Source organism: Drosophila subobscura, chromosome U, assembly GCF_008121235.1.
Source record: "Drosophila subobscura isolate 14011-0131.10 chromosome U, UCBerk_Dsub_1.0, whole genome shotgun sequence".
NCBI lineage: Eukaryota > Metazoa > Arthropoda > Insecta > Diptera > Drosophilidae > Drosophila > Drosophila subobscura.
In genome coordinates this window covers 15287856-15303505 of record NC_048534.1, presented here as the reverse complement: position 1 = coordinate 15303505, position 15650 = coordinate 15287856, and the positions used below count along the sequence as shown (strand labels likewise).

General features: G+C 44.3%; 1 protein-coding gene across 5 annotated transcripts; it reads right to left on the bottom strand.

Moving 5' to 3' along the window:
• Positions 1-358: 358 nt before the first annotated feature.
• On the bottom strand, positions 359-15570 carry LOC117901820 (serine-rich adhesin for platelets). 5 transcript variants are annotated; one of them, XM_034812739.1, is made up of 8 exons: positions 15506-15570; positions 12520-13530; positions 6509-6711; positions 5258-6449; positions 3873-5188; positions 3247-3303; positions 1421-2969; positions 359-1332 (listed from the first exon to the last, which is right to left on the bottom strand). In XM_034812739.1, the coding sequence occupies exons 2-8, from the start codon at positions 13184-13186 to the stop codon at positions 710-712; spliced, it is 5607 nt and encodes a 1868-aa protein (XP_034668630.1). In that variant the 5' UTR covers positions 13187-13530; positions 15506-15570; the 3' UTR covers positions 359-709. The 5 variants fall into 5 exon arrangements, with proteins under 5 accessions (XP_034668630.1, XP_034668629.1, XP_034668632.1 ...); XM_034812738.1 differs by lacking the exon at positions 15506-15570 and adding an exon at positions 14566-14679; XM_034812741.1 differs by lacking the exon at positions 15506-15570 and adding an exon at positions 14566-14679 and having other exon boundaries at positions 359-1329.
• Between the last annotated feature and the right edge of the window lie 80 nt (positions 15571-15650).

Here is a 15650-nt window from a genome sequence, read left to right as displayed (position 1 = left end):
GTTTCTGTTAAAATTAACTTAAGTAAGCGTGTTTTTTTTGTGGCTCTGTCTCCTGGTTGATGGACTAAGTACAATTAGGTTTTCAAATAAATTTTCACATGTCTTTTCCCTAGTTAAGATCTGTGCAACTTTTCAATAACCAGCAATCGGGGCGACACTTTGCTATGCGAATGGACATTTTGCTTTTGCTTGGGGGGTGTTTATATGTGTGTTTATGTGTGTGTACAGGTTTTCTGCTTGTTTTTTTATACATTCATATTTCCGTTTTTTGCATTTCATATGCCATATAGTTTTCATAATTAAAATATATTTATATTTTCTCTCTTTTGTGTGTAATTTGTTTTCTGGTCGATAATTATTTCTTTTCTTTTTTCTTTCAACTTAAAACGAATTTAACCAAAAATAAAACAAAGTTAGCAATAACTTGTGTGTACATACTTCTTCATATTTGTTGTTTCTGTTAATAGTTACAGTGGGTTCCACATGCTTCCATCATCATCATCATCATCATTTTTTCAAGGCGGGTGGGCTGGTTTCGGTTCAAGGAGCGCCATGGGAATGCTGGGTGGTGGGTGGTTCTTTAGTTCTTTAGTCGATTTTTCCTTCCTTTCCTTTCCATTTCTCTCTGCCGCTCAACATTGTCAATTGCACACGATTATTTAGCTTAGTTCCTATGTTGGTTTTGTAAGTAGCCGATCCTCAATTCTACTCAGTGTTGTGCGAGGCTCGAGGACTCCTGTTCCGCCTCCGAGTTCGCCTTCTGCTTCTGCTCCTCGGGCAGGCAATGCGCCACCTCGCTGTACATCACAATCTCAATGTCACCCAAGTCTGTGGGCACATCATCCACTCGCGATAGCTTCTGCAGCGTGTGCAGCGTCTCCTCGTTGATTGTGTGCTCTGGGGAAATGTTCTCTTTCAGCTGACGCTTCAGGCTGGGCGGCAGCATATGAGCCGCATTGCATTCCGGCGGCGAGGCCGACTCTGTGCTACTCGATGACGAAGTGGTCGTCGTCGTCGTTGTCGTCGTACCCGTTGCTCCGTTTCCATCCAACTGGACGGCGGCTGAACCCGAGCTGGCTGCACCATCGCCGCTGTTGTTGAACGAAATGTTCTGCCGAAAGACCTGCTTGCTGAAGTCACGCAACTGACGCGAGGCCGTGTCCAGGAATGAGGAACTGCCTGTGCCAGCAACGCTGTCCAAATTGGAATTTGAGTTTGAGGTGGAGTTAGAGTTGGAGTTGGTCAGAGAGGTCCAGGATGAAGGAGAATTCTTTCGCGACACCGACAGAACTTGTGTTGCTTGAGTTGTGGCATTGCCATCGTCTGCTGCTGCTGAGAAAGAATATAAAATGCATTAAAATCATGTGTCCAATTGCCATAGTCCTTTTGGATCTGATTATAAACGAATTGAATGACTAACTCTGTGCGTTGTTCGGTGCGCTGTTGGTCACTGCAGCCTGCTGCTGCTGCTGACTGGGCTTTGGCTCTGGCGAGGAGCTGCGCTGGAATATCGTGCCCGGATTGAAGAGAGTGAGCAGCTTGTCCACCGCCGAGGGATTGGCTATCCACGAGGTCTTGCGGCAACGCGCCGCTGGCTGCGGATTGCTAACTGGCGCAGGCTCTGGTTCTGTCGTTGTCTCTGGATCTGCCTCTGGCACTGGAACTGGCACTGGAACTACAGCTGATGGCACAGAGAGTGCAACCACAGCAGCCGATTCCTTGGTTAGGGTTATATCATTGTCGCCAAACATGGCCAACGGACATGTCCGTGGCACTGTTTCCGAGCATCCCGATGATGGTCCAGAGCTAATGGAGTCTGTTATGTCGGTGGAGGTGCTACTGCTGCTGCTGCTGCTGGCACAAGCGTTGGTGCTGCTGTTGCTGCTGCCACTGCTTATGCTGCTGCCGGGAGATGTTGAGCATGAGTTGGATGATGGAGGGGAGTTGTGGGAGAAATGCGGTGAGAGTTTCTGTCCCGCAGCCTCGTCGGCATTTGTACTATTTCGCTTTGCGTCGCTGTCCTCTGGCTCGTCCACGGTGGGCTCCACAATCACTACGCTGCTGATGGTCACTAAAGTGCTGCTAATGGCAGTGGCAGTGGCAGCCGCTGCTGCCGCTTCGACCGCCTCCGATAACTGCACCGCCTTCCGGGATGACTTTAGCATCGGTGTGGGCGGCAGATCGATGGGTGGCGTATGCGGCGTTATAGGTGGCAGCTGGCGATTGGCCATTGGGACCTGGGGATCCTCGTAGATGCGCGACACATGAAAGCGGGAGCGGGGCGAAACCGACAGCCGCTTTATGGTCTGCGTTGAGGATGTAGCCGAGGCCATGGCCGGCAGCGAGCTAGAAGTGGGCAGAGTGCCCACACCCACCGAATTGAGACTGCTCTGGCTGCCGCTGGGCGAACAGCCTCCGATGGTGGGTATGGACATGCAGCTGCTGGCCGTGCGCGGCGTAGGCGGATGCTGGGGTGGCATCTGAGCGAGCGGCGAGATCAGCGGACTGCCGAGGTTGTTGCTGCTGCTGCTGACCTCCGCCACACGGGACACATGAAAGCGGCTGCGATTGGGCGAGGACGACGGCGAGATCGTGGGCGGACTGGGACCCGGCGAACGGAGACGTGTACCCGTCTTCCGTTTCACCTCCAGTAGGACGGCGGCCGATGTGGGCATGGCGACGGTTGCTGCCACGGACGTCACAGTGCCTGTGGTGGCATCCACAAACGGCCTGCTCTGGCAGGTAAGTGAGATCTTCCGCGAGCCCAAGTAGTAACCGCCGCGACACCGATAGCCGCTATAGAAGCTGCCGCTGCTGCTGTTGCTGCCATTGCCATTGATGCCGGCGCCGCCCACAATCGCCGCCGCTCTCTCCGCCAGCTCCTGGGCCTGCATCTTCTCGTTGCGCGAGCACATGGAACGCACTGTACCCAGTACACGTGTGTAGTCCAAATGCGCATCGCTGCCAATCTGCAAGAAAGGGGAGAGAGAAAACAAAGCACAATCAGTGGGAGTTTCCTTTAGAAAATATAAAGAAATATCCTAAAAAGTAATTGTGCCACACGTTAGCTTGTGTTTTTAGTTCTGGAAAAGGAGTACGGAACCAGGCAGCAAATGTGAGCGAATTTTGTGGCTTTGTTAATTAGCAGAATTGTTAAAACTTTTGATGCACAAGCCAAGCTGCTACGAGTGGCAGAAAGGAGAGGAACAGCAGCAGCAAGAGAGATTGATTTGGGTTTCTACTTACGCACTCCTGGGGCAATGGCGATGGCGGTATAACATTTACTATCGGCACTATGGGCAACTTTAACAGAGAGTGGATGGGAGAAGAGAGACGAGAGAGAGTGTGGCGACAACGACACGACACGGCACGGTGTCCACAAATGAAAATGATTTAATTAAAAATGATTCCAAAACAAATGATCCACAAACGCAATCAACAATTCTACAAATTCGGGCTAGCCGAAACTTACATTAAATATCCTTGCAAATGCATAGACTTTTGTGTACTTTTGCAAGGATACAGCGTTTAAATGTACATTAAAAGTGTACAGAACCTTGTCGCATATCATTCGTAAAGCAAATTTAAACTATAAAATAAAATAATACAGAAAAGTGGAATCTCTTCCTTATAAACGCTATTTCTGCACTATTTTCGCACTCCACATATGTATGTATGTACAGTTATGTCTAAGCTAACACATTTAAATTTGCTTTACAACATGAGAGACCGAACCATGGCAACCACATAACATAACACATAACCACAAACTCAAATTCTACTTTACTTTCGAATGAGCGCTGAGCACATGAGAATTTATATGGTTAAATGAGGAGTGGATTCTATCAGTAAAGCGTTTAAAGCAAACCTACCGTCAAACGCTTTGGCTCATCATTGATGTCGATCTGTGTGAGGGTCTTGTTGGACTTGAGCACCTCGGCGATTATGTTCAGACTTTCGACCTCTAGTTTATTGTCACGTATATCGATGCGCTGGAGCTTGCTGTTGCCACCAAAGCTGAGTATGGAGGCCAGTGTCTCGATGCCTTTGGCACTCAGATGGGCGCTCTGCAGCCCCAGCGTCGTGAGGGTCGTGTTCTTGGTGAGGCTCTCCTTGATGGTGCTCACAAAGTCATTGGATAGGCAGTTCTTGCCAATGTTGAGCAGCTCCAGCGAAATGGTCTTCTCCAGCAGCTCGGCCACGCTGCTAGCGCAATCCTTGGTCAGGTTATTGTTCCACATGGTGAGGGCCTTCAGACCGCTGGGCGCCCTATTCGCTGCCTCAAGGTTCGCTGCCTCCGCCAGCTGCCGCCTGGATAGTGTGTCGTTCTTGGTGAGCTTCTCCGCGAAATCTGGATCATTGGCGGTGCTGTTGTTGCTGTTATTTCCATCCAGCGATGTATCGCTGCACAGACTCTCCGCGCTGTGCGACCAATTGCGCGTGGACTGATTGAGGTACGCACAACTCGATTCGGTGCGTCGCATTCCGATACTTGCCCCGCCCGGCGATGTCGATGGCGGTGGCGGCGTAGGCGTGGGACTGGGACCGGTATAAGAATATGTATTTGGACGGCACTCCTCGGCAATGGTCACCTTCGGCTGCTGGAATGAATCATTGATGACAGGCGTCGCCGTTGCCTTTGGCTTTGCAGTCGCCGTCACCGCCGCCGCCGCAGCCGCCGGCGCAGCCTCCTCTGCCACCAGCAGACACTCTGTAGACTCTGTGGCAATGGTGGCCGTCTCAATGCCGCCCATCTCCTTGACCATATCGTCCAGTCGCGTGCTCTCCAGCGACACGGACAACCGGCTAAACTCCTCAGGCAGATGGCGACTAATATCACCCTCGGAGGCACTCTCAAACGCCGAGTCCATGCTATGCGTGTCCTCAAAGTCATCGGCAGCACTCTTGGCGTTTTTATTCACATCGAGTGGTCGCGATCCGCTCACCGCCACTCCATTGCCGCCGCCATTGATGCAGCAATCGCTCTCCTCGGCAGTTACCTCATAAATAGCTACTGGCGGCGTGGAGCTGCCGCTTGGACTGGGACTCGCAACCGTAATTTCAGCATTTTGTGGCGCTGCAACTGCTGCTTGGGTAGTGTTGTTGTTGATGTTGTTGTTGTTGTTCTGTACACAGGATTCATTGGGTTTCGGTTCAACGGTTTTAGCCTCTGTTGAGGGAGTTATATCTGCCAGAAAATCGAATAAATACGTTTAAGAATGAATTTATAAATTGAATTAAATCTTTCTATAGTCACCACATAAGTTGCGTTCATTTTGGGAACTTTGCTGCTGCTGCTGCTGCTGCTGTTGTTGCTTCTCCTCCGTGCTCTGCTCAGCTGGAGAAACCATCGTTGTGGCATCCACAACTGCCGAGCTTTCTTCTGCTGCTCCTTCAGTAATTTCTTTTGCTTCTGCTGACTGTTGCGATTGTTGCTGGTGCTGCTTTCCGCTGCTTGCCTCAAATATCTCATTGCTGTTCTCGCTTATATCCTCAGAGCAGCAGGCAGCCAGTGTGTCGGTGGATGGCGCCTCCTCCATGCTGCTGCTGCTGTCGCTATTCATCGAGAGCAGCTTGTCCAGCATTGACAGGCCGCCGCCGCTGCTGCTACAGTTCTTTACAGTACGCACAGTATCGTCCTCGGTGTTGTCATCCTCATTATCATTCTCCACCTCCACCAGGATACCCACAGCTGATTCGCAGATGCTCGTGGATGCCGATGGCTGCTCCACCGCTCCAGTTGGCTCGCCAGCAGCAGCAGCCGACTCCCCGCCACCGCCACTGCCCGTGTCAACGACATCTTTCACATGCTCAGAGAAAGCAAAACTTGTCTCCGTTTTGGACACTGATGATGGACTGTAGTCTGTCGCCTCCAGCGATTCATCCACCTCGATGGCTCGCGCACGCTTCAAAGCGCCCATTCGACGTTCCAGCTCTGTCGATTGCAGGATCAAATCTTGCACCAAATACTTGCAGCCCTCGTCTCGAATGTTGTTGTTGCTGATGTCGATGAGCTCCAGGCTGTGGTTGTAACGTAACATGTCGGCTATGTGCTTGGCATCCGTACAGTCCAGATCGTTGTAGCCCATCCACAGCTCCTTCAGCATTTTGTTCTTATGGAGCCCACGACAGAGTTCGGTGAGTGGTGGTCCCCTCAGGCCGCAGTGCTCCAGCTTCAGCGTGTGCAGATTGGACGATTCCAAAGCGCGGCCTAGGCTTTCGGCACCCAGTCGGGTGATCTGATTGCTCTCTGCATTAAGCAGTTGCAGCTCTAGACTGCGCTCCACCATGTACGCGCACAGTTCCCAGCCCCGCTTTATCATCGTCGCCTTGTTGTACGAAATGTCCAACTCGAATGCCGCCTCATAGTACTCGATCATCTGGAAAAGCGGACTCAAACAGCTCTCGTCCAGATTGCATTCCGACAGATCGATGGTTTTATATTGTATCTGAGAATAGAACGAAGAATGAATAAGAATGCAAGCGAAATCTCTCAAGTTTTTCATACCCTTTTGAATATCTCCTCGAGGGCCTCGCAATTGTCGGGCGTCAGTTTCTCTCCTTTGAGGGAGAGCAGCGGTTGCCGCGTTTGCAGCGTCAGATCCAGGCCATTTAGATGATCCACGATACTTTCCAGCGGCTTTGTGCTGTGCTTTACACACGACTGTTTATACTCATCCACGATCTCGGCAATGCTCCTCACTTGGCAGGCTGCAAAAATGCAATGGATTTTTGTAGAAATCTAAGATCAAAATATCTGAAAGATGAATTACTTGTAGCATCTATGATCTGATTTTTATGGAAGGGGGTCATTGCAAATTCGAGTTTCAAAACAGTAAGTAAAAAAGTAGGCAACCATTCGCAACGATCGACTGCTCCTATTTATGTGAGAATAATGCTCAACCGCACAAGGGAAAAGTCAAAAAGAAAATCTATGAAATTTCAAAAACAACATGAATGTCTTGTGCATGATGCTCGCAAACCGAAAAGCGTGCCGTAATTGATCAAAAAGTGGCTCTGGCTCTAATGATTACGTACATCAAAGAGCGCTTAAAAATTGCAAGATGATATCTGTATCGATTCCGTATGCCACACAACAATTTATACAAATTGTTGTTGAGTCAATAAACTTGTAGACGTCGGTCAGGCTCTTCCGATTCTTACGTTCCGCCCAATCAAGTGTCGCCATTTCAGACGGCAAACATACGAGATATATTATACTTGTATTTCTATGGTCAAATAATGACAAATACTCGTAACTAGAACTTATGGCGCGTGCGAGTGTGTTTGATTCTATGCCCCCCCGGGTACTACTCCTCCGCTTCCATTATGAGCCAGTCAAGCCATAGTCGTCATCAACAATTTGCCGCCGTCGGGCATCAAAAATATAGCGACGGGGCGACATAGACAAATTGTCCACACAAAAAAATAAAATTAAATGAAATTGCGGCGGCAATTTCCAAACGATTTTGTTGCCCGTTACTGGGTCTGGAACTGAATCTTTGGAGGGGGATGGATAACATGAAATCGTGAACTTGTAATTTGCAACTCATTCGCGTTGGACATTTCTTGCTGCGGGGCGGAGCGGGCTGACTGTCTGTCTATCATTTCGGAGCAACTAAATATAGAATATAGAAACTACAATAAAGAGATGGATGGGCTCTAATTTGGCGAGAGTTTGAAGGTGGCACTTTTTGGGCAAGCCTGCCAAAGGGAAAATAATTGATTTTATAATTTTTTCTGATCATTGTTGAGGTTTAAATATAACGTAAAAATACCTTTGTTTGGTTACCAGTGAATTAATAAATCCTGTGCCTAGGGAGCATTAATGGGAAGAGCTTTAAATGGTTCCCTCTGCCAAAGTAAAATCTTCCAAAAGACGGGACTCCTCCTGGTTCTTCAGAGAATCTCAACTAGCAAGAAACTGATCTTGAATATACCAATAAGAATAAGAACACGAAACCCCCAAAAGAGATGTGTGCCAAATGCCAAGTGCACTTTTTTTTATAAATAGTCCCAAACACCCCGACACAAACACGAGCACGAAATTCATTCGAATTCGAAAAACGTAAACAAATTAATCTATCATTGCATTATCTAGTCACATCGGTGTTAGAGGCAATTAAACGATTCGTTTTAGATCTGCCACAAAGTTTGATGTTGCCAACACATACACACAAACACACACACATACGAGTACTCGCAGAACGTGAAATTTTGTCAAGAAATCTCTTTGTGAGTGCAGAAAAAATTTTTCTTTTCATTTTCTTGGCAAGAGCTCAAAAGTGTTTTTCGAATCTATTCCATCTATATAATAGTTCCGCTGCTCACACACCCATTCCACCCCAATTGTGCCTTGGGATTGAACATCTGTTAAGTGATTCATTAGCGTTGAGTCGAATACTTCAGAATATTCAAAGATTTATGAAGAATTCACACACCGACACGAATCGAGGCAGACAATGTGACGACCAAGTGACATTTTCTTTGGCTTGTTTCTCCTTTTGTTCGGTTGGAAATAATTATAAATTATTTCATATTAATTAAACTATTTATTTCTGAGTTTAAATTCCGGTCTAAGAAATACGTGCATACATTTTCTATCAATAATAAAAATGATTTACACTCTTCGCATGTATTCCTGAGAGGCATCTATAATTTCTTTTTGTGTTCCTTCTGTCTCCTGGTGGTTCTTTCCACCTTTATTATACTACCTTGGTTTTAAGACCTGTTCTATAATGTACCTAAAAGTTGTTATTTATGTATTTATTATTAAAAGTTGTTATTTGCGATCTATTTATAATGATTTCGTTTGGGTAATGACACAAAATATAAACAGAAAACAAGCCACAATCCCCACCTGAGAAATGTATGCAAAAAGATTCCTAAATTTAATCTATTTGTCATCGCTGACTATTCCGACTGTTTCCCTGTTTGCTTGCTGTCTGGCATTAGGGAAATGAAGAATTGCCGTCAGAAAATGTTAATAATTCGTTGGGGTGTATTTATATAGTATTTAGAGGCATCATATGGGTTGTGTATCCCTTCGCTTCTGGGAAATTGGTGCAGCAGCGAAACCACGTCATTCGCAGTACAACAGAAGGAGTGGGGCAGTACTTGTAAGTCATTCTCTGTAGACATTGTTGCATCGCGTGCCACTGTCCTACGTCTACGTTTAGGTCTATTAAATGCCTTTTCAATTTTTTATTATTCTATTGATTTTTGTGCCATTTCTATGGCTATTTGCTGACGTCGTCTCTCACGCAAAGTCAAAGCAAAAGTCAAATGTAAGAGAAAAACCAAAGGTAGGCAAAAAAAACAACGTACAAACAACAAGCAGCAAAATTGTTCAATTAAATTGCTGTTAATTTACTGCTAAACATTTACAATGTCGGAAACTTGTTCTGGCCGCCAGTACGAGTGTTTTTGTGTTGATTTTGGAGTGCCAACATGAGTATAAAACTCTGAACCAGAGAGAGGAACTCCAAAAGACAATCCGACTACAAACAAAAAAGTGGCATTAGGCTGTTAATTTGTTTGGCAAAGAAAAGTTGTGGAAACTGCACACACACCCTAAGGATTCAATGGTTGATTAAAATATATTTAAATGGGGTTTGGAACATAGCCTAGCCTGGGTGGCCTGATGTTGTTTAAAACTGAAGCACAATGGTAGAAGAGTTTTATGCAGATTTTCGTTCCTCTCCCACTGGTTCCAAAGGGTTTCCACAAACAGCTTGAGGGCAGAGTATTCAATTAGCGTATTGCCTTTGTTGTTCCTCCTCTGGATTTCCAACCTGTTTTCGAAAACGTATCGCGTATCTTTGCCCTTATCTCGTTAATGATATCAAACCGCGGCGGCTGCTGCTGCCTGCTGTTTACTTGAATTGACAAATTGGCTGACGCCATGACCGACGCTCGTTTGTCATTATCGAAGCCTAAACTTGGAGCCGCCTCGAGAGGCAGAGTATTATGGGCCAAGAAGATAAGTGTCTCAGGTCTTTGGCCAGACAAATAAATATATAAATTCGGTCATACCTCAAGCCAGAGCGCACGCACTCAATAATATTCATTAAGCATATTGTGAGGCGACTGACATTTCAACTCGAAATGCAATCAATGTGCTTTATTTGCAAAAAGTATATAAAAGCTTACTCATACATTATAAAATATACAAATAAATATATAATATGCCCATTCTGTTCTGTATATCCGTAAGTGTGTTATGTCGGATCAGGCTCTATTTCCCTTTCTTTGCTTCGCTTTGCTTTGTTTATGGATTTTGAATTGGAATTGCATTAATTAATTACTTCGGAAACGAGCGAGCAAGCATTAATCGAGCTCGTGACATTTTTGCACCGCAAGTGTTCCTATAATTATTAACTTTTATGTAAGAGAGTTTTTTCAGGCGAGGAACACGCGGGGTATACGCGTATTTCAGCGAACTAAGGTTATTTTTTTCCAACCATAAAAAAACCCTATCCCAAGCCCAGAAACAGTATCGATTGGCCACTCATATAACTCAAGTTCCCTCCGCCAAACTACTGAAATGCACGGAATTTGTGTATTTGCACAAATGTCAATTTATAGTTATTTGCTTTCTTTCTTTCATTATCTGTCTGTCATAATGTCTTCTCCTATGGGGAGGAGTGGGGGGCTATTGTGCTTTTGTTTAAATGACAAACGATGACATCACACACTCATAGTGGGGCACACGAACGGAATGGACAGAGTAAGAGCAAACCAAAGGCAAAAAAAAAATACAAAACACACAGGCACAAAGACATAAACACAAAAGCAAAAAAAGAATCGAAATAAGCAAACAATCGTACCAGAAAAACATAAATATATATCATTTACATACACATGTTTGTATGTGTGTGTGCATAGGTATACAGGTAAACATGGAGACAAACAAAAAACAATCAGAAAGTAGATATTACGCGATATTTGAACAAACTGATACCCATTACTTTGATTTCAACTCTTTTTAGTTGCCATATTTATTTGATCAGTGTGAATTTGGGTAAATCGATGACTTTAATATATTACGAGCGAAACGATTTTGGTGCGATTAAAAGAAAAGAAACCTCCTACCATCTTCAATCTCTACTTTCTCACAGACATGGCCGCCTGTCACATACCTCTATAAAATACAGATAAACCCTTTAAGTATACGAGTACCGAGGGTACTATAACAACCGTAATCGTTTCAACAATTGATAGACAATCCGACGCAGGGGCGAATAACGAGCACAAAGCGAGCCTACGATTGCCGTCGTAGTCCAAGGCAATGGCAAAGTCAAAAGCACAGCGCAAAAGCAATGCCGGCTAAAAGAAGCACAAATACAATTGCAAATACAAATACAATAAGAAATAAAAGACAAAAAGAATGTGAAGAGTGCGCAAAAGCAAACTGGAAATGAACGAAAAAGAAAACGAATAAAAGCAAATACGAACAGAGCCATAATCTTATCAGCGATTTCTTTCCTTATCGCTGACGTGAAAATAACAAATAACAAAATCAAAAGAAACTGAAAAGCTATAACTACAATCCGACACACAAAATGTTGTGGGGGGGAGAACAATATAATCGTATCCAAAAGGTATTTTCTAAGAGCTTTATCGAAATGGATCCAGACAGAGTTGATCTACAAATAATCATAGCACTATTAATATTTGCTACAATTTCCCAAGCGTATTTCTCAAGGGCCTTTCTCTCTTTCTCTAAGAATGCAGTTTTGAGCAAGGAATCACTGTCAGTTCTTTGCATGACCCATACACGTGCATGATTGTGTTTTTCTCTTCCTGAATGGGGCCCGTGAACAAACAACAAATGGCGCCTTTGTGCATAGCAACAGTTTGTTGTGGCATCTACACGTATGCATGTAATTGTGTAGATGTTCAGGCATTTATCGACTGCAGCGCCATAACCATCCCCATCCACATTCCCATAGCCATTCACAGCTCACTCAAAAGCAAATAAATATTTTGCGCACTTTATCGACTTGGCAGCCCCATAACCATGCCCGACAATCATGTGGTGGGTGGGGTGTCCACCATTCTTTCCTCTACCTCCTACCATTCATACTATGACGCTGATCTCTGTCGTTTCTTTTGCTGTTGCTGCTCTTGATTGTATCTCAATTAGCTGTAGGATATGTCTTCCTCTTGCATTGCATTTCAATTTGCAATCAAATTAATCGCTTTAATTGAATTAAATCACAGGAAGTGTGCAATAAATGAGAAGTGTTAACAAAGTGTCTCGCTTTTGGCTTCCGTGTTTGTACGATTGATCGTTGTATCGTTAGCAGCGATAAGATCCCGGGCACGGTTCCGTTACCGTGCCCGCAACTCGATTGTAGAATGACAAATTGAAGTGGGAGATCGTAGATGTAGGAAATTGAATGGGGAATCGGAAATGGACAAAGCTGTGTACGGGCATTTTTCGATTAAAGTAGAATAACCGGAAAATGTGTGAGCTTCTCCCCATTATATTTATCGATTGTCTTATCCACTCACCTTGTTTCCATGGATTGGCTGGTTCCAGATACCCGGTGACCAAGGCGTTGTCCGGAAACGAGACCCGGCGTGGTATAGCATTCACCAACGAGCTGTCCGACGACTTGCGCTGCAATATACTGGGCGCTGTAGACAGGACGACACCTCTCATGGGTAGCCCTACCACCACTCCTGCCGCTGCCGGTGTCAGGGAGGAGTCGGGGCACATGGTCGAGTTGGGATTGGAGACCAGTGAATCGGTGCGCCATACCGCTGTTTGCTTTGCATCGTGGTAGCTCTTTATTTTTTGTCTTTGGTGCGTACGCATCTGAACGTCGAATGCGGGCTCCGTTCGCGGTGCCGCCGATGACAATGGCTGCTGCTGAGCAGCCGCAGCTGCAGCGACATCAGCTGTTATGGCTAATTCGGTTCTCTCGGCCACAGGTGACAGCGGCAACAACGATGTCGATGGTGGAGCTGTCAGAGCATGACCCTCGGCTGCTGCTTCTGGCGATGCTGCTGGTGCGGCGGGAGGCGGCGAGGAAGCTGCCTCTGCCTCTGCCGCCACTGTGGCTGTTTCCGTTACACGGGCCACCACAGATGTCGCGGCGACGGCAGCGGCGTCCGCGACTGCTGTTGGCGCAAAGTGCGTTGAATTTGTTGGCTCCGTTTCATGGCCCGTAATCATCTTCTAAATAGACAATTGATTACAGGGTATGTTTCAAGTGGTCGTCGAATTATGTTGAGAGGCAAAGCAATTCTGCCTCTTTCTGCTTCAATTTCGTATTCGCAGGTGTTGTTGGTTTAATCAAAAGGTTGTGGTTGTAGTTTGTTGTTCCACGTATGGCTCGAAATTGTAATTTTTCCAATATCTATCATCAAATCACTTTATTTATGTACAGTGTGTGTGTGTGTATGGCACCACCTTTAGTGTACTCCGTGTGTGTGTGCGCGCTTCTCCTCTGCGTCGTTTTAGTTTTTACATTTTCGGGGGTTTGTTTTGAATCAATTTGTTGGCTTATTTGAAACACACTGCAATATGAATATAAAATAAACACACAATTCTGTATTCAACGCACGATTCGGATCGAAGCCAAGTCAGCGCGACATTATTCTGCTCGACATCGGCAAACGCTTGGGCTTAATCAGAGCAGTCAACTTTACAGAAAACAAAAAACACTAAAAATTTTCCGCTCAAAAAATTTCCACCGCCAAACGAACAGTGGAACTACTAGCTAGAATATTGGGGACACTTCTGCATTATTTTTCAATATTTAAAATATTGATTAACTTTAATGTGTTTTCTTTTAATTTATTTATTAGTTTTTATTGTTTAATTTTTTATTTACATATTTATTTACTGCGACACTTCATTTTGAACGCTTTATTGTCCCACTGTTCAATGTAATTTTTCAAAACAAGAGGCAAACGAATACAATAGAGAGAGACAGAGAGAATGAGTAAGAGAGCTCTACTCTCCGTCTCCGCCAAAAAAAATTACCTAATTGTTATTGTATTTGTTTGCTTTTGCTTTTGCAGAGAGAGAGAGAGCAGTGCGATTTATATTTCCCCTTCTTGCATTTTCCCGTATTTTTTGTTTTCACGCGTTTGTTTTTGTTTGTGTGAGTATGCGAGTGTAGATTTGGTGTCTATGTGTTTGTGTAACACGCGCCCTGTTGCATGCAAAACTCAAATTAAAAGGCTGAATTTAGTTTTAGAATAAATACAAAAATTACGTCATTGTTTGCGTGGGAAACTTCGTGGAGTTTGCAATTTTAAATGGATAGATAGTATTTTATCAGCTCTCGATTGACAAATTAGAAATTGTTTATATCTTCGATTTACATACGTATACATGTGTATACTTTCTCACACATCACATCACATTTGCATTGCATTTGCTTTTCTACACTTTGGCATTTAATGGCCAACACTGGGTTTGGCGCATTTTTATGCACATACTCGTCGTATCTCTATCTCTCCCCTCTCTTTGTTACACAATTGCGGACAACTTTCGGTCCATTCAGTCAAATGGATTGGATTTTTATTTTTTATTCGCCTGCATACCACGAGATTATCAGTTATCAATACAGCTAGCATTTCATTCAAACATTTAACATTTTAACCATCATTTAACCAAAACCAATTTTAGGCATCCGCGACCCGATCAGTGTGACCGCGGAACTTACGATGAAATATACCGTCAGACCCTCAAAAATGTAACTTCTCATTTTAAAAATATACCGTATATCTATGGTATATCTACTGTAGTCCTAAATCATATTCCTCGACTTTGATGTTCTGGCTTGCAAGGACTTTTAACACTGAAACAATAATTTAATCCGATTGAAGAATCAATTATTAATACTCCTTTTATTGGATTGTAAACCTTATCCCTTATGACATTACTAATACATATTTTCTACATACCAAAAACATATTTAGCAGAATAGCCGAATATTTAACAGAATATTTGGAGGATTCAATTTTAATCTAATTAATCTGGGAGTGTGAATTTATTTTAAAATAACAATCACACTCTAAAGCCCAGTACCCGGATGCGCTAAATGTATCAAAAGAAGAACTATTTGTTTACCCCCAACTACTGGCAAACAACAACAACTGCATGCGGTTCCCCTCCCTCTCTCACACACACAGACAGTATGTTGGTACAAACACAAAATACATATGATGTCAGAAGAAACCTTTTTCGTACTCCTCCATCGCCAGGGCAATAAAAACTTAAACTGCAAAGTGGGTCCAACAAACTTGTACTGATTTTCAGTGGGAGAGCCCCCCAAATATGGAATATATTTGGCAGATTTACACGTTCTGCGAGCATAATATTATGTACGGTGGAGTACACACATTGAAACAAAACTTCAACTTTCAAGGTCACTGTTGATATTCTCCTCGCAGAGTTTTAACTTGTCTCTTAACACATAAACACAGCAGGTACAATTATTATCAGATAATTGTTATTCGATTAATGCATCAACTCGCTTACTTCGTACTGCACTTAATTTGCTTTTGGGTTTTAAAAAAAGGTTCGTCCGAGCCGCGAAACTCCCCGTTCCGCGAAACAACAGTCTGACCCTCACAAATATACTGAAATATAAATTCTCATTTTCAAAATATACCAATTGTCCGAC

What these genes read in the sequence shown, in the direction of transcription:
- LOC117901820 (XM_034812739.1), bottom strand. Translation starts at nt 13,186, where the DNA reads ATGATTACGGGCCATGAAACGGAGCCAACAAATTCAACGCACTTTGCG. An exon ending in TCGAGGAGATATTCAAAAGG is followed by an intron (nt 6,450 to 6,508) that starts GTATGAAAAACT and finishes TTCTATTCTCAG; the next exon opens with ATACAATATAAAACCATCGA. An exon ending in CGCACCGAACAACGCACAGA is followed by an intron (nt 1,333 to 1,420) that starts GTTAGTCATTCA and finishes ATTCTTTCTCAG; the next exon opens with CAGCAGCAGACGATGGCAAT.